Source organism: Marmota flaviventris, chromosome 6 (assembly GCF_047511675.1).
Source record: "Marmota flaviventris isolate mMarFla1 chromosome 6, mMarFla1.hap1, whole genome shotgun sequence".
NCBI lineage: Eukaryota > Metazoa > Chordata > Mammalia > Rodentia > Sciuridae > Marmota > Marmota flaviventris.
In genome coordinates, this window is record NC_092503.1 from 96,969,861 (window position 1) to 96,988,936 (window position 19,076).

A 19,076-nucleotide genomic window follows, 5' to 3' on the forward strand; every position below is an offset into this window, starting at 1 on the left:
CCAAGAGCAAGTCCTAATATAAACTATGGGCTTTGGGTGATAATGATATGTCAATGCAGGTTTGTCAATTGTAACAATTGATATATAACATTGATGAGGGATGTTGATAGTGGGGGAATATTATACGTGTGTAATGGCATAGGATACACAGGAACTCTCTGTACTTTCTGCTGAATTTTGCTGTGAGCCTGAAAAGGTGCTAAAAAAAAAAAAAAATCAGGTTTATTTTTTAAAGGGGGAATAAGTGAATCTGTCCCCAAAAATATGAGTCAAGTGTTTGTTAAATATAGAACAGGAATCCACTATTACCTGAGGTTTTGTTTTCTGTGGTTTCACTTATGAAAGGTCAAATCCAGTCCAAATGTATTAAATTAAAATTACAGAAAAAGCAATTAAAAAGTTTTATACTACACACCATTCATAATAGTGTAATGAAATCTTGTTTCTTCCCACCTCATCCCCAGTATATCCATGCTGTATATGCTACCTACCCATTAACCACTTACTAGCTGTCGTGGTTATCAGATCAACCGTCATGGTACTGCAATGCTTCTATTCAAATAACTAATTTTTTGACTTCATAATGGCCTCAAAGCACAAGAGTATTGTTGCTGGCAATTTGGGTATACCAAAAAGGTGAAATGTCTCAACTAATTAAGAAAAATATAATGCTGAGGTGACTAAGATCTGTGGTAAGAATAAATTTTTTATCCATGAAATGGTGAAGGAGGACAAAGAAATTCATGCTAATCCTATCCACCTCAAGTTGCAAAAGTTGGATGCATGATGTGACAAGTGCATAGTTAAGATGGAAAAAGCATTAAATTTGTGGGTAGAAAACTTGAACAGAAAATGTGATCTAGGAGCTCCAGAAAGATTTAAGTCTATACAAAGACTTTAGCAAGGCTCCCTTAAAATGTGTGACATCAAGCCATTTACTGCAAAGTAAAAGATTACATAGATTCAGGAATAGGGTTGGAACAAAAAACATAATTACTAGAGAGGTTGAATCAGTGGAAAAAGCTGCTGTTATCACACCTCCTGCAGAGCTGAAAAAGTTGATTAAAGAGAAGGGATGCCATCCAAAGCAAATTTTCAAATTTGCAAATTTTCAGAATTGCAAAGAAACCACTCTTCTGGAAGAAAGTGCTCAAAAGAACCTCATAAAAGTGCAAAGGAGGCATGAGGGCATAAAACATGGAAGGACAGATTAACTTGTACTATGTAGCAATATAACAAATTTAAATGCCATTGTTGATAACAGCACCAATTCTTAATTTGGGCCTACTGGTGCCCGATGATTAACTAAAAGAAGGATAAAGGTTTGGCATTTCTGATTTCATTTTGTACATGTCCCTTTTGCCTAAAACTTTTGGTCAGATTCCTGCTCAACTCTGCACACAGGCAAGTTAATCACTTAAGGAGTATTCATCCAAAGCTAGTTATCTACCAACTTTGAGGCTAAAGACACCAAGAGTAACTAAGGTATTTCCAAGATTTGCAGGGACAAGTGAATTGCCAGCTTTTATAGTGTCCTATTCCAGACCCCTGGAGCGGACAAAGAAAATTTTAGTTATTACCCTGTACCTTCCAGGAACAGTGAAGCCTCTTTCCAGGCAGATCACCCCATGAAGAGATTACCCACCTAAGTAGGAGAATCATCTCACAGGAACCAAATTATACCTTTCCAGGATCACAAGTCTGACAAATATCCTGCAAATAAAATATGGGAATTGTCCCCTCAAGTAAAAAGGACTTCTGACTTCTCCAGAGCTACCTCACAGAATCAGAACTGAGATATCAACCAACCAGACCACAGTTTGACCAAGATTGCTTAATTATGTATACCTCTCACTCCCTGCTCCATTTCCTCCTTTATTTAAACCTAAAGTTCATGTCAGTACCCTCAAAGACAGGACCAAGATGCTTGAGCTATATCATCTCCCTAATATGGCCATATGATTGAAGTTCCTGATTTTCACCATTGCTTTTTGTTTGGTTTTTGGGGTGAACGGCAGGACCTGATTTGCTGGGACCTGCAGAGTTGGGCCTCTGGCCTAGGACTCCAGTAACAGCACCATTATAGGGCATATGATGAAGTTAGGTATAGTGAACAGAGTGAAGAGCCCATGTGCTCTCAAAAACAAAAATTATCTTGCCCATATTCTGCCAACATAATTAAAAAGCATTTGTGACACCCATCTTATTTATGGAATGGTTCCACCATCACGTCATTCACAAAATGGAAAAATACTTAGAAGAGAAAGAGTTGTTATTAGTAATAGTTGCATTAGTAACAATGCACCTCAACATCCTGAATCTGTTTGCTATGAAAACAAAAACAGTGAGGTTGTATTTTTACCTCCAAATATAACTTTGCTGCTTCCCTTGACCTGGGCATCATTTGATTTGCCAAAGCCACACACATCCATCTGGTATTTGGTTGCATTTAATCAGCAATTGATGTAGACCCTAATCTGGACATAATACAGTGCTGGAAATGATTCACTATTGCTGATGCCATAAAATTCATGAAGTTTAAGTGGATAAACTAAGATCAGAAATTGTAAATGCCTGTTGGAAGAACTTAAGGAGTAAAGTTGTGGTGATTTTAAAGGTTTCCCAGGAACCAAGAGACAAGGAAAATCATTTATGCAGCAAGACAAATCAGTGGAGGATTTTTTGACATACTTGATGAAGAAGTGGAAGAACATACTGAAAGCCATCAAGAAGTATTAAATGAGGAACTGGAAGAACTTTTTAACTATAGAGGAAGAGGAAGAGGAAGAATCAGCAATGTGGATGTTACCAAAATTTGCTAAAAGTATTTCCAATCCCACAAACATTGGGGACAAATTACAGAATACAATCCTCAGTTAAAATTTAGCATTACAGTCATCTCCTGATCACTAAAGGATCACAACCTCTGTAGCAACACTTGACACTCAACTATTGATATCAGAATGGCTCACTGACACAGGATCAGCCAACATGATCCTTCTTGTAATAGTAGCCTAATGCTACATCATAAGGCTTATATCAATCATCTTGCTTCCTTTCATCACATAGGCACTGAGTCATCTCACATCATAAGAAGGGCAAGTACAGGGCAATAAGATATTTTGAGAAAGACCACATGTACATAACTTTATTTATGGCATAGTGTTGTACTTATTAGTTATTATTGATAACTGTGCCTAATTTATATACCGAACTTCATCACAAATACATATGTATAGGAAAAAATAGTATACACAGGGTTCACTAATATTTGTAGTTTCAGGTCCCCACTGCAGCTCTTAGAACATATCTATTACAGATAAGCTTAACCACTGTTATGTTTGAGTGAAAGAGTATAAATTAGAAACAAATATAATAAAAATGCACTGAAATAAGATATTATTTAACAGAAATAAAAAAATATAAAGTCCTGCATTTATGCTAATAAAAGTCAATTACACAAGTGATGAATGCTAAGACCTGGAAATTCACAAGAAGAATCCCTAGTAATTTAGTTGGCCAAAAACTCAGTTCCGAGTTCACATCTTGGTATGGCTGCTATGCTAACAAGTTTCTGGCTTTCTCAATAGAAGTATCTGGTCAATGACTTTCAAATTTTAGAAGACATAAAAACTACACAGGGAAATGCAAATAAAATCTAATCTTTTATGTCTGAGGGTGGGACCTGAACGATCTGTATTTCCAAAGGTTATCTTAAGGGATTCTAACACAAGTGATAGAAATCACTCACTGCATATTAAAAGCACTGGCCACTTCTTCACTTATTAAGTAATCGATGTAAAAGCATTTTATAATGCTTTGGACGCATGGAGTCTTTCTAAGAATATGTTGGTGATTATTTGCCCTTTAACAGCCTAACAGTGTGCAATCTTATGAAACTGTTTCACTCGATTCTAAAACAAACAAAAAATTATTTTGACACATATTACAGCAATGCTTTGGTAATCTAAAATTATTAATATGAGCTATTAAATCATTGCTTGACACACCAGACAAATGAGAAACTTTTCCATGTATACTTAGAGAACGCTTTATGGAAAAAAAAAAATGAACTCGGCTGTCTTCAAATTACAGTTTGACATGGATTTTTTAACTAACAACTCAGGCAAATTGATAGGTATGTTTGACACCATGACTTATAAAATTGCTCAGTATTTGTTGGTTAATCAGATAACAGTAATGAGAATAAAACACACTCTTCCTCAATAGTCTTTTAGAAAATTAATGAATAGAAAATTCATAAAAAAATTAATGAATCTAATATTCCAAACTACAGTATCTCAACTCCAATAAGCTTTGAAAAACTTATATCAGTTTTCTAAGACACTTGCAGAAAAAGGAGGAAAGAGAATAGCAGAAGTGTGGAAATTGAGAACTGAAAAGCCCAGTCCAGCACAAACTAAAATGCAGCTGAATGAATTTCTCTTGTCTGACCTAGTTCAGTAATAAGACAAATCACTGTTAGAGTAATGGCGCTCTAGCTTGACACTCATGACTGACATAAGCTACAAACTGGGCCCGGTCAGTAATGCAAAAAAAGCCATTACATTGCTTCAGTGTTTCCTGCATAGCTAGGCTTCTGCAGTTTCCAGCATATCCACTGAAAGCACTTACCATGATAGTCTCCTTGGCTTGGTGGATTAGTCAGAATAATCTTCAAACAACTAAAAGGTGTATAGTCTGTCCTCTTGCCTTCCTTTCCGAAGCTATGACGGATATTGTAAGAGTAACCTCTGTCAAACTAGTTGAGAAAAAGAAAAAGGCAAACTCAGTCAATACTGTAATAGTGATATTGCAATGCCAGCTAGAATCAGTGTGTACAAAGTGATATTTTTCTATAATAAATTCGATATTTAGAGGCAGATGTATATTGACATCAGATACAACCATTGCACCTTTTGTGATATAAATACTTTCTTTAAAAAAAAAATTTACAGAAAACAAATTTCTCAAGTAGAAGACAGCTAATGTTATGTAGAATCATCTCATTATCCATGAAGATTGATTCCAGGACACCAATTCCCCCATACCAAAATCTGTGAATGTTCAAGTACTGCAGATAAAATGATGTGATATTTGCATATAATCTGCTATATCCTCCTGTATGCTTTAAATCATCTACAAATTGCTTATAATACCTAATATAAATGTTTTGTGAATAGTTGTTATTGCATTGTTTAGGCATAATGACTTGTTTCAGGAAAAAAGTCTGTACATGTTTACTATGTAATTTTTTTTTTCTAATATTAGGGTTGGATACAAACATGGAGAGCAACTGCACATGTTTAAAGTTAAGAGTAATCCTTTCCCAAGCCCTTAGTTTGATTCCAGAGATTATACTAGACATAAATCAGTTTACCCTCTCTTCTGCCTTCCTTCCCCTAGTTGTCCCTTAACTCCCATATTCTACCCATTCTACTTCTGAAATGTCTCTTAAAATAATTAATACTTGCCTCTGCATGTGCACTATATAAAGCAAGTAGTCAGCAAGTGCCTGATGAATGAGTGAACTACTGCAATTGCCTCCTACCTGGAATTCCTGCCTCCGTGTTCATAAAATAAGCTAATGGTATGGAAGGGACTTTGAAATGAGCGAGATAAGAGGGAAAAAAGGAACTAACATTTATCGAAATGCAATTAGGTACCGCCAGGCATTTTGCTAGGTGCTTTTAAAACTGTAATCCCACTTAATCATTTAAATCGTCACAGTTCACCTGTGATGTTACACATGAGAAAACTGAAGTTCAAAGAAATGAAGCAATGTGATATAATACAGCTATTAAATAAATGGCAGAGTTGAAAATCATGTGTAGGTAAGTTTGATTCCAAAGCCCATGTTCTTTCCATAATAGTGCACTTTCTCAATAATAAGGTATTTAAAAATCATAGGTTCCAATGAAATCTTTTTAGGATGTAACTTCTTTCTTTTAGATGATACTTCATCTCAGAGTCCAAAGTCAAAAGTAATCTGTTCCTCCAAACTTCAGTAATATTCTCCCTATACGGACCTATAAGTCTCTAGAGGATTTATCTTCACTACATTTTTAATTTTTATGAAGCTTAACTGTAATTCTCTTATAAAACACTACATCTATTTTCTATCAATCACCTCTTTACATAGGTGATTAACTGTTCCTGACCATAAGCTCCTTCAGGTAAAATCTGTTACTTAGCTTAGTACCATCATGCAAGAAAAAAATGAAGTAAGTGCACGTGCAAGAACTCCTTGGTCCCACCACAGCATTTGAAAGTGTACTTGTCCCACTATTCTGCTTCCATTAAATGTTTTCCACTGTCTGATGGTTGGTGATTTTATAATTCCATGATTAGGTGATAGCCATACCCCACTGGTCAAATGAAGGCAGACACTGTACCTTCAACAAGATGTTTGACAGGAGCCAATGGTGAACATTGATAGAATCTCTCACTCCACTTTTCAGCTATAAATCCCTCTTTATCTATGTTATATTTGGAATTAAGCTCAGTTCTTTCCCCAATATTCCAATAGTTCCTGAATAAAGTCTATTTGTACTGCTTTAACTACTGCCCAGCTCTGTTTTTGGTGCTTTCATTCACATCTGATCCAACCACCATCATTAGGCCCTCAGATATAACAACCAATCCTCAACATACTTTGTTTCCAGTCTGCCTGCTTGACTTGAGTGTCAAATAAATGTCTGCTGAAGAATGGTGAGGGCATATTTTGATTCTTAAGATTCTAGCAATGCTCCTAAACTTCACTTGGGTCATGTTTCAGTAAACTCATACACTGAAAATATCCTAAGTCAAAATGCAATAAATACCCCTAACCTACTATTATAGTATGGATCTGGAATGTCCCCCAAAGGCTCAGGCAGCAATTTTCAGAGGTGGGCCAGAGGTGGGGCTTTGGGGAAGTAATGGATCATAAGGGTTCTCACCTCATCAATGGATTAATCCATCAGTGGATTCATAGTGGAAAGGACTATTGGAAGTTGGTTGAAACTGTAGGAGGTGGAACCTAGTCGAAAGGGGGTAAGTCCTTGGGGACATGGACCTGGGAACTATATTTTGTCCCCAGTCCCTTCTTCCTTCTCTCTACCCCCTGACTGCCATGAGGTAAACAGCCTTCCTCAGCCACTCCCTTTTGCCATGATGTTCCTGCCTTGCCACAGGCTTCAATGCAATGAAGCTAGCTGATATGGACTGAAACCTCTGAAACTGACCCAAAATAAACCTCTCCTTCTTTTAGGTTGTTTTTCTTAGGTATTTTGTCACAGTGATCACAGTTTAGTAACATAGGATAGAGTCTCAGCTGTTGACCCCCATGAACACACGGCTGACTGGGAGCCACAGCTCGCTGATGCTGCTTAGCTTTTCCAGAGAAGATTATACTACACATCCCTAGCCGAGATCAAAATTCAAAACAGAAAGTATGGTTTCTATTGAATGTGCATTATTTTCACACCATGTAACATTGAACATTTTTAAGTCAAACCATGGTGAATATGGGGGCAACCTGTGTACTGTCTAAAGCTGGGTTAGATGCCCAGACTTTGTTTCCAGTGGGGCTTCATTCCTGAAATCATAGAATGGGGAATTCCACCCCCAACTCTGTTTCAAGTGAGGATCCACTCCCTAAGGCCTCAGCGGGAATCTTTTTCCTGGTTCTTTACTAGGCTTCTCCGTTCTATTTAATTCTGCTCCTCCCATGGGAACTTAGGTCAATTGTAACTCTCCTTCTTAAATCCTTCCTGACTATGTGCTTCACCGCTGCAGCCCATAAACTGGCTGTGTGCTTTCTTACTGGCAAATTTTTACTAAACTCTCTTCAGCTACCCTCCTGGATTATACCCATACTAGTCCACCTAAGAGAAGGTTCTAGAGCATTAGGGAACAAAATTTTCAGATGTACAGTAGTTCGCCCATTTTACCTTTAATGAAGAAGCTGAAAAATGGCTAAATAATTCAATCCTTATCAAATTAGCGACGTTCACAATGACTTCAGAAAAAAATTTCCAACCAAGCAAACCACCAAAAGCTTTCCACTGCACCCCCAAATTCCTCTCCTCTCCCAACCCTCCTTTATAGCCTTCTCTCCCTGAATGTTCTCTACCATCTGCACCTCCAGCTTCTCAACTCCAGACTCCCATCTCCCAAAGATGAAGCTTAGTTTGTAGCCAATACAAGTTCCCATGCAAGGCCAATGAAGACTTGGCATTTAAACTACATGCCATCACCAAGAATCTTCCTGACTCCAGAAAAGAAAAAAGGTTCTAGGAGTATACTGTCCAAGATTTCCCAATTTATGGCAATTTATCCTCCCATTAGTTGGGTCTGGAGATGCCTCCCTTTGGTTTGCAAAGGCCAAATGAACCCTCCTTTCTAAAGTCCTTCATGGGTCTCAGGGTAACCGGATTTCCACTGAAGACTCAAGGAAGAAAAAAATTACTAGGAATCTTCCCTACATGTCCAAAACTGTAAATAACAAAGGAATTAAAAGGTAGCTATCATCCTCAATTAGATACAACATGGAAAGACCATTCAGGCTGGAACTGACTTCTCAAACAGCTTCTGCAATGACCACGCAAGCTTTATAAATAGTCTCAGGTCAGAACCCCATGACATTACAGAAAAATAGTATTACTGGGAAAAAAAAATGTATATATTATCTGAGTTCCAGACATTAGCCCAGCATTATGAAGACAGAATTTAAAAAAAAAAAAAAAAAAACTAGAAAATATACAATGCAAGCTCCACAATTCAGGATTCCCTCTGATCTGGACACACACCCATATAGAGAAAAAAGGACACTGGACCTGGAATTACCTGGTTCTCAAAATGAGGTGAAAAGTCTAAATCCCCTCCTTAGAAATCCCCAACACTTTTCTAGGGAAGTAAATGCCCAATGCCCTCAACTACTACTAAATTTAAAAGTGAAAATAACCCTTTAAGTTGAACTCTCCCACATTTCTCATTGGTAGTACAGCAACACATTCTTCTTTAATACCACTACAGCGACACATTCTACCTTAATACCAATACCTCTTCCTCAGAGTCCAAATTTCACCTGCTGTGAATTTTGATAATTTACCTTATGATCTGCCTCTATTTCTATGGGACCTCTAAAAGCCCTGTATAACTTCCTCCTCAGCTCTACCCCAGTAAACTTGTTGGGAAGGTATATTCTCAGAATTGGGGTATAAAGATTCCTGCAAGATTCCTTCTATAGGTCCCTGACTCCTTCCTTTCATAACTAGCTCCCTAATGGCTTTGTCTCACTTTCCCCAAGGGGGCTGGGATTTCTTTCCTCCTTTTAGCCTATTACCCATTTAATTACAGGCTTAAATCAACTATTAGAATTCCCTCTTCTTTATACTGAAAAAAATGATATTAGATGTATGGGATACAGAACTCAAACAAATAGATCTTTCCATGCCCTTCCCCAGTATTCCCCAATATCATTTAAGACCAGGACTTGAAAGGCTCCCGTGATTAAGTAAGATTAGATTAAAAAACATGAGTAGAATGTGCTACCCCACTTCTATTCCATGCAATAGTTCCATTTTGACTATTAAAAAGTCAAATGGGGAAGGATATGGTTAGTCAGTTGGTGACTAATCCTCATACTATCCTGTCTGCTGTCTCCTCCAATATGCAATATTTCATAGTCATGAGTGAGTGAGTGTGTGTGTGTGTGTGTGTGTGTGTGTGTGTGTGTGTGAGAGAGAGAGAGAGAGAGAGAGAGTGTTTAAGCATTTCTTTATAAGGAATCTCAATACTAGTTTGGCTTCACCTGGGAAAAATCAGCAATTTACCCGGACTGCTATGTTCCCAAGGATTTACTGAAGCCTTCTATACTTCTTGATTACCCGAAATGCCAACTAGACAGACTTAAGATTCCCATGAGACTCCACTTCAATCCAGAATGTAGGTCACCTCCTTATGTATTCTGAACAGTTATGGCAACTTCCTCTTAGACACAAAATACCTTGTTAAGGCATTAGGCAAAAGTGAGCTAGAGACAAAATTCAGTTGCAATCATTGTGTGTTCAATATCCAGGTCATATCATTTCAGCTTGGGTAGAACAATCATCACAGACTAAGCCTCTAGTGTTCAATATTTTCTTCACCCTAAAACAAAATGGCAACAGACAATTTTGAGATCTTGTGGGATGTGGGTACCTAACTTCTTTCCAATTGCCTCTCCCCTGTATACCATGATCAGGAAATCATTCCTCATATTCGTTGTCTGGGATCCTCTTATCCAAAGATGCTTTCAAGAACCTTAAGGGCTCTCCACTCTACTGCTGAACTTCCCAATTACTTCACTATGGCTTTTCCTCACCTAAATTTAGTCTTCTTCACATTGGTCCCTAACTTTAGGAGCTCCTACTCCTCCCTCCTTTCCCTACCTCTCAGAAGACTTTTCACCCACCTCTAGCAAGTCTTTGCTAAAGTAGCCTCCTACCCATAGTGCTATAGACTTCTGTTATTATGCTCCTTTCCCTGTGGGCACATCTAGTATTTCCCACATTCCACTGATCAATCAAAATACCTATTTTGCTATAACCCTTCCTCTCTCTCCCTCTACCATTTTAAATTGGACAAATCGCCATGTGACAAAACTCCTCAGTCTTTTCAGTCTACCCCTAAAAGGGTCATGTCTGTTTTCATCACAATTTTATTACCAGGCCCTTTTTGAAAATGAGCATTTTTCATTACACTTGCCTAGTCATCACTAATCCAACATAAAGAATCAAATCCACTACTGGTTCCCTAGATATCCTTCATAAAAATGGAAATGACCCATTGCCCCTCCTGGCATAATTTCTCAGATTCACCCAACCACACACATGAACCACCTCCAACAGTTCCTTTCACCATCAAAAATTTTTTTCTGTAGTCACCCTCAGCCATCAGATAATTACTTTATGATTCCTGGATGCTGCTGGTGATTATTTTGTCTGTGGAACCCAAGCCTATTATCTGTTGCTACACAATTGCGCCAGATCTTGTTACCTTACTAAATCCCTTCATCATACTGGGGTCCCTATAATTTTCTTCCCTTTTAAAACTATCTCTGAAATAATTACCCACTTCCTCCAGCTCATCTTGCTCTATCAGGAGGAATTGTTCAGCACATTACAGTCTCCTTTGTAGGTGATCTCAATTTCTCAGGAGGTGATGCAAAAAGAACAGCTACAGAACTGGGCTAAGTTTCCACCCACAACCTCACCACTTTTCAAGAATTCCCATCTTTTGGGTACTATTCCCAGGAACTTATCAGGTGGCTAAATGGTGTGACTCAATATCAGAGTCATCTATTCACTGCTGAAGCAATTCCCCTCAGCCCTGGACATCACCGTCACTGGCCTGAACACTGACTTGTCAATCATGAGAACCCTGGTGTAGTGTTCCATGTGACCACAGTGCCCTTAGTATGATCCTGTCTACAAAAGGAGGCACTTCCACAGTGGTTAGAAGCACTTGCTACATCTTTGTCCCGGGCGATCTATCTGATGTCTCTACCATAATCGGGTTCAAAAGGCAAATGAAAAAAATTTATCACATCACTGCTGTATCACACCATCAAAGAAAGTCAGTCCTGGGACAACTGGTGGATCCTGAAGGTCTATGAACTTGAGTACACAGATGATTCAGCCTCTAATCTTTACCTTTCTGTTTATCTTCAAAAGTATCTCTCCCTCATTAAACATCACAAGGGTCACATCACTAAGACTCAACAGATGTGTCCATTGGTCCTTTATGAACAAAAGGCAAGTGAACAAGAAACAGTTTTAGGTAGCTCACAGGAAAGAAGAATGCCTTTTATGTTCCTAAACAAGAGGAGGATTGACAAGACACTGTTTTGTTTTTAAATATATTTTTTAGTTGTTGATAGGCCTTTATTTATTTATATGTGGTGCTGAGAATCGAACCCAGTGCCTCACACATGCCAGGTACATGTGTTACTGCTGAGCCACAGCCACAGCCCAATATACTCTGTTTTAGTCAGCTATATCGCTGCTGTGACTAAAAGATCTGACCAGAACATCATAGAGGTGAAATAGTTTATTTGAGGGCTCATGGTTTCAGAGGTCTCAGTCCATAGATAGCAGGCTCCATTCCTCAGGGCTCAAGGTGAGGCAGAACATCATGGTGGAGAATGTGGCTCACATCATGATCAGAAAGCAGAGACTCCACTCTCAGATACAAAGTAGATACCTCTCGTAACATACCCCTAGTGAACCACTTCCTCCAGCCACCCCCACTTGCCTCCAACCACCACTCAGTTAATCCCATCAGGGATTGAATCAATGATTAGATTAAGACTCTCACAACCTGGTCATTTTCTCCTCCAAACTTTCTTGCATTGTCTCAGACATGAGCTTTTGGGGGACAACACTTCACATCCAAACCATAATATTCTCCTTGACCAAACTTTAGTCAGAGCCCCTGAATCCTCTTCTCAACTAGGACTCATCATTTCTGTGTTCTCTACATTACCAGATTTTCAGTTTAGAGAGATCCCTTTACCCTCGATATCTATTCATCTTTGATATCTGATCATCATCAATATCTGGTCAAATTCTTCACCCACTACCCTTGCCTTTGGCAAGAATCTGTTAACCAGAATCCCCCTACCCCTGATGTTTCTTTCTTCTTAGTAATTTTTCCATCCACTGACCACCACCCCACTCTTTAGCTGTAAGTCCCACTTGTCCAGGCTGTATTTGGAGTTGAGCACAGTCCTATATCAAGGTCTCTTCCATATTATAATAGTTTCTAAATAAAATCAGTTTTTATCACTTTACTGCCCAGCTCTAGTTTCCTTTTAAAATAATAAGCATTCAATACTTAAGAGTTATTGTCATTATCAAGATTATCAGTTTTACTTAATAGTTAATACAAGAAAAGGCTTGTTAATACAAGAAAAGACTACCTTGAATGGGTCAGATCTGGTGTCAGATCTTGTAACATGAAATTACTCATGTTTTTTGCTTTCAGCTTCCTAATTAGAAAAACATGAATCTAGTTACTCCCTATAATTCATAGGGACCTTTAAAAAAATCAACTAAGCAATTTAAAGTTTGTGACATGGCTGGAAGACATTGCTAGGATTACTGTAATTCAGTAAATTACCTCCTGTGATGTAGTAAATATTTCTTCTCTATAAGAGTTAATTCACTTCTTATTGGTGACAATTTCTCACAGGTGTATGAAGCAGCAAGGTGTTACAGAGATAACAGGTTTTGGTTCTACCACCTACTAGCTTAACAGTGTTGGGCAATTATAAATTACCTTAGTCTTTTTTTCATCTTTAAATTACAATAATGACACCTGACCTTTACTCTATGTAAAAGCACTTTGTAAACTGTAAAATGCTAAGTATGTTATGATTATGTGCTATAATAATTGTATAAAATTTCCATGAACTAGTTTGTGCCCCTTTGAAAGGTGAAATTAAAGATTCATTTTATATTCAACTGTCTGAAAATTCCTAGGGGTTGTCTTGAAAAAGTGTTGACCACACATTATAAAAATTCAATCTGGAAGAGCACGACATAAATTCTCCATCTTTATGTCCTAATCTCTTCCCCTGAAGCTATGGGAAACTTTTTTAATCCTAGACCCCAGTGTACAGATTTTCTTTCTTCAAATTTCCTTGGGGGCAAGGTCAAGCTAAAGTTTTAAAATTTTAATTAACCATGTTATTGTCAGAAAATGAAAAGTAAGTAGGGAAATAACCAAAAATCCACAGACCATGTATTAAATGAAATGATCCTAAGTAAGTTGATTAATCAGACTCCTTTCAGTCACATCAATAGATCAAAAGAGGATGGCTTGTGTATCTAAAAACCCTGCTATAATCATTGGAGGAAGATGGAGAGCTATCTGTTCAGTAATACAGGTCATATGTGGGCTAGTGGGTTGGTTTACCTTTTTCATCTTCTAGTCAAACAGACCCCAAAAACAAGATTTGAAGGTCATCTGTCACCTGGGGCTGGTGATCTACATCATTCTAACTCTATTCAGTCACATATTAAAAAACATTTCTAAACTCCTAATGGAGAACTTAATACAAATGCATTACCTATTATTAATTTTTAAAATAGAGTAAGGTTTAGTCATGTTTCAATAATAATAGCTGACATTTCTACAGATCTTTAGTGTTTAAAAAGATGATTCTTCCCTAACCCTTCACTACTTGTGAGATATGTAAGTTAGGTATTCATATTTTAGAAATGAGAAACTAAAGTTTCCAGAGGTCAAATGAATAGCTATTTCATTACTTAACAGAAAATCTGGAATTAAAATCATAGTCTTCTACTTGAGAAAAAAAATTGGAGGAAAAAAATCAACACATACAGTAATCGTGGGCAAACACTGAACTCTATTACTCAACTGCTTCAGGATCATCTGAAAGTCACACTAAATCAGTTAAATAAAATGTTTCATTCCAGTGAAACCAGGGGAAAATGTTTATATCATTAATTTGATTTCTAATTTATTAATATTTCAGAATAAAGCATGACAAACTGGGAAGTTAAAAGTCTGAAATGAAAAAATTTTAAATAGTATTTCAGTATGCATTTACATAACCAGTTTTCTTCAGATTCCTCTTGAACTTAAGAGAAACTTGGATACAAAATGAGAGAAAAGACAATACAAAAAATGAAAAAAGAAAGATACAGAACACATGGTTGTTTATCAAGCTGTCAACCTGATGTAGAGCTTTTAACAAAGTTAGTTTCCCTATTAGTTTGAATCAGTGCAGCCATTACTATATGGAAAAACAAGGACAAAGGGCTAATCCTGCAGGATGAGTTAGGGAAAGGGCTATGTCCCTGTATTGTTTATCTCACATGCCTCCCATTTACTAATGTAAACCCTGTGTGTAGCACAAAACCTAGCAAATAGCAGTTGCTCAATGAATGTGTACTTGAATTGTTAATAGAATAACAATTAATTAGAATTAATCCTACCAGAGGGCTGAAAGCTAATCTTATGATTTATTTCTCTGTCAACTTTCAGTAACAAAAGAGATTTAGCAAATCCCTAAAATTTAACATATTATAAAAATTATTCAACCTGGAGGAAATGGTCTAGGGCAGGTCATGTGAAGCAGGTGACTTCAACTGACTATGTTTCAGACAAGTATACTTGATGGTAAGGAAAGGACAAATTAATGATAGACTTTTCAACATCTTTCCTGGCATGCCTCTTATAGTCACTGATATGAATGCCACTGATATTAACAGTAATGAAAACATACTAACATTCCCAATATAATGTGTCAAAATTTGAAGACAGAAACCACAAATGACCCTTCATTTACCAAAGTGAAACGCTTACTGAACAACATACATACAGATGAGAAGACTAAATTTAGTAACCCCGCAGAGATGGTCAATTTGAGTCTACCACACTGGTGGTCAAGATAAAGCAAATAATACCAGAAAACCACAAGAGCAGACCAACTGATGTGGAATGCGCTTGTCCAAAATGAGTTGGCGGGACTTTAAAAAAAAACTGGTCTTTTCATTCATTGGAAATAAGAAAAACTGAAAACATCATCCATATCTACAATCACAGACTCACAAAAGTTAGCTTATCAGAGCTTCCAGTTGTCAAGGGAGAGGGGCTCCCTCTGCTTCAAAGACACAGAAATTATGATTAAAAATAACAAGAATTAGATGTAAATTTATATGACTTCCACTAGATTAATTTCATCCTGTTTATTTTCCCAGTTTTTTTTTCTGTTCATATTTCTCACAGTTTGCTTTTCTAGTTTCCTTTATCTGGCTTCTTTAATGTACAATGGGTGTTCTCTAGAAAACTTTCTATTATAATAAATTATATTTTAGTTTACCTTGATTATCAAAGAGATGCCTCCAGACACTATTGATGTGATTCAAGACATGCTATCCTAAAATACAGCATATTGGCATTTACAGAAACAGCAAAAGCAGGAAGATGTCTCCTAACCCTAAAGCAAGCCATAGATCTAGAAAGAATTCTGACTCCTTCTGGAAAAGACCTTCATTCTAGAGATGCCCAGCCTCTACCTGGAGGAAAGGAATGTGCTTATCTCTGAAGACAGAAATATGCAAGGAAGAACCTAAATCTTCAGGACTTGCTAACTTTGCCCTAGTTTATTACCAATATATTATATCCACTTTATCCAATCACACTTCCCCAAGGCTGTCCATTCTTTATGAAACCTAAGTGTAAAAATGCGGTTTTCCTTGTTTCTTTGGATTTTCATTTCCTTATGAAGGTACATAAAACTTACATTAATTTATTTTTTTTCTTTTAATGTATCTTTCATTATAGGACCTCAGCCATGAACCTAGGGATGAATGAAAAAATTCTCTCCCCGCTACTTTTAATCTGGTTAAAAAAAAAAAAATACATGCAAATCTAAAGTTCTGAAGGGCTACCAAGATGATTCTAAAATAAAACCCCCTAATCCTATTAATAGTAAATATCAAATATTTATGTAAACATTAAAATATTCATATTGATATTTCAATTATATGTTTCTAGGTGCATAAAGGTTCAGAATTGTCTTGTAGTCCTGAACTATACCTTTGGTCATAAAAATACAACTTGTCCAGCTTAATACTTTTCTTCTTATACTACATTTTGTATCAGTATGATATTGTCATTCCAGTTTTCTTTTTTTATTCCATTTACATTCTCATTCCCACCAACTCCTACCTTTATTTTCAACCTTTGTGACAGGACATCATGAAAAAATAAATTAACAAAGAGAAACTGGTTACCCAGAACCACCCTCTAGAGGTTACTCATAGCACATTAAAATACATTTTAATGTAGGAATCAGACCCTTAAAAAAAAGCCAAGATCTTTAGCACACTTTTACTTCCATCATGAACATAAGATTAGTTGTTAAATAATTAAAACTGAGCTGCTAGAAGGATTAATTTTCCCAAAGTCACAATGTCATATTTCATTTATTAGATTACATGTTAACTTCTAGTATCTAAGCTTATGTAACAAGATATGACCCCCCAAAAAAACCCCACCAAATTTTTAAAAGCTAACAATAAATGCTAAAATATATCATGACCTAAATGACAAAATGGCATAGATAAAAGTTTTAATTTATAGTGAAAATCTGTATTGTTCCAGTACAATCTAAGGACAAAGAATAGATGGATATGGATCTGTAGCCTCCTGTCGTATGCAAGTGTTTATTTCTTTGCTAAAGGTTAGGAGCCAATAGTTCATACCTGGTGAGACTAAATTCAATAGACTGCCCCTGAAGGAGATTGAAAAAGAAATGAACAAAACAATTCTATCAAGAATTAGAAAAAGGTATATTAAATGACTGGTGGTTATTTTTTTGAACAGAATTTACAAGGCTTTTTGGAGAAGTGATTGATTCCAGGACTGAGGCAGAAAAAATAAAAGATGAATTGGAAGCACCTTGTTGTGTCAGAGACTATGCTCAAAGAGAATGAGGCCATGTCAAAGGGCAAGAGAACCAATCTCAGAGCTCGCAGTGACCAAAGCTAGAATAATTTGAACAAAACTAACACTAGCACTGAATTATAACCCATAAAATGAATTATAACCCATATGTGTACAACGAAAGGAGTAATTATGGAAGAAATAACAACTCTCTTTATTCCTTCTACGTTATTAAACTTCTATAAAGAAAATAGAAATAACTACTAGGACACCCTAATAATAACAGTTGCATGCAAGGGATACTAGACTCAGTGGGTAAATAAACAGTTTGTTTATACTGTCTAAAGGTATCTTCCTAAGATATTTGGAGGAGAAAATTATAATGGAGAAATCTAGAAGATACCACTTTGACCAAGTGATCAAGGTTAATATCACCGGCAATAAGTTGTGTTGGTATCATGTGCCCCTGATGCTATAAGAGAAGATCATTTCTTTGGTATTCTTACCCTAAATGCATATTCTCTATCTGATCATGAGAAAACATCAGAAAAATCAAAAGTGAGGGACAGTCCACAAAACACTAACCAGGACGCTTCAGAAGTATTAAGATTGTGAAAGAAAAGACTGAGAAACTGTCCAGACCAAGAGATTAAGGAGACATGGCAACTAAACACAATGTGAAATCATGGATTGACTCTTCAAATAAGTAATAAGAAAGGAAACAGGTGAAATGTGAATAAAGACTCTAGTTAATAGTATTGTGCCAATGACAATTTGTTGATCCTGATGACTGTACAATATTCAGGTAAAAAAATCACGCAAGATGATAATATTGGGGCAAACCAGGTGAAGAATATATGGAATTCTCTGTACAATTTCTGCAACTTTTCTGTAATTCTAAACTTTTTTCCAAATAAAAAGTTTATAAAACAACAATGAGCCAGCACAACACAGACTACCTCATTTGATTCCCCTAACAATAAATTTGGTATAATTATCCCTACGTTATAGCTATGGAAGGTAAGATTTGGAAAAATTAAATGATATGTTCCCATGTACATGTAACATACAGTAATAGGACTGAAACCTTGTTGTGGCTTGTTCAAAGTCTGTTCTTTCTATCATGCTATGATGAACACATACATATGCATTTATTTGCCCAAGAAACATACGTGACTCTTCTAAAATTATAGTAAAATTTTAAAGTGGCAGCAATGCTAAAAACAGCGAAAGTAATTTTCAGCACAATGTGGCAATTTTCAGTGTGTCTAAAACATGGTACTGGGCAAACAATGGTTTTCTGTCTTACAGAATAAAGCAAATTCCTGTATATTTAAGTCAAGTCATTCTAATTCACTTTAACATTCAGCAACTATACAAATTATAAAACACTGCAATGCTTCACAATAAGAAGCATAAGAAACGTTGATTTGTAACAAAGGTCATTTAGCTTTATCAGGCATGTTTTATTATACATTTCAAAGATATCTAGTACAGAAAATTTGATTTTCAGATCTTAATGGATTTTTTTCCCTTACAACTTGTAATATTATACCACTTACATATATAAACATTTAAATATGATTTGATACAAAAGAGCAGTTTATCAAACCCCAGAGAAATATCTGAAA

At 36.5% G+C, this 19,076-nt stretch overlaps 1 protein-coding gene across 4 annotated transcripts in view; it reads right to left on the minus strand.

Annotated features, from left to right (window-relative positions):
- Prim2 (DNA primase subunit 2) overlaps positions 1–19,076 on the minus strand; it is a 279,302-nt gene that overhangs the window by 37,414 nt on the left and 222,812 nt on the right. For all 4 annotated transcript variants that reach the window (XM_027938281.2, XM_027938278.2, XM_027938279.2 and 1 more), the window contains one exon: positions 4,636–4,762. In XM_027938281.2, coding sequence (XP_027794082.1) covers positions 4,636–4,762 — 127 coding nt within the window. The remainder of the gene's footprint in view (positions 1–4,635; positions 4,763–19,076) is intronic.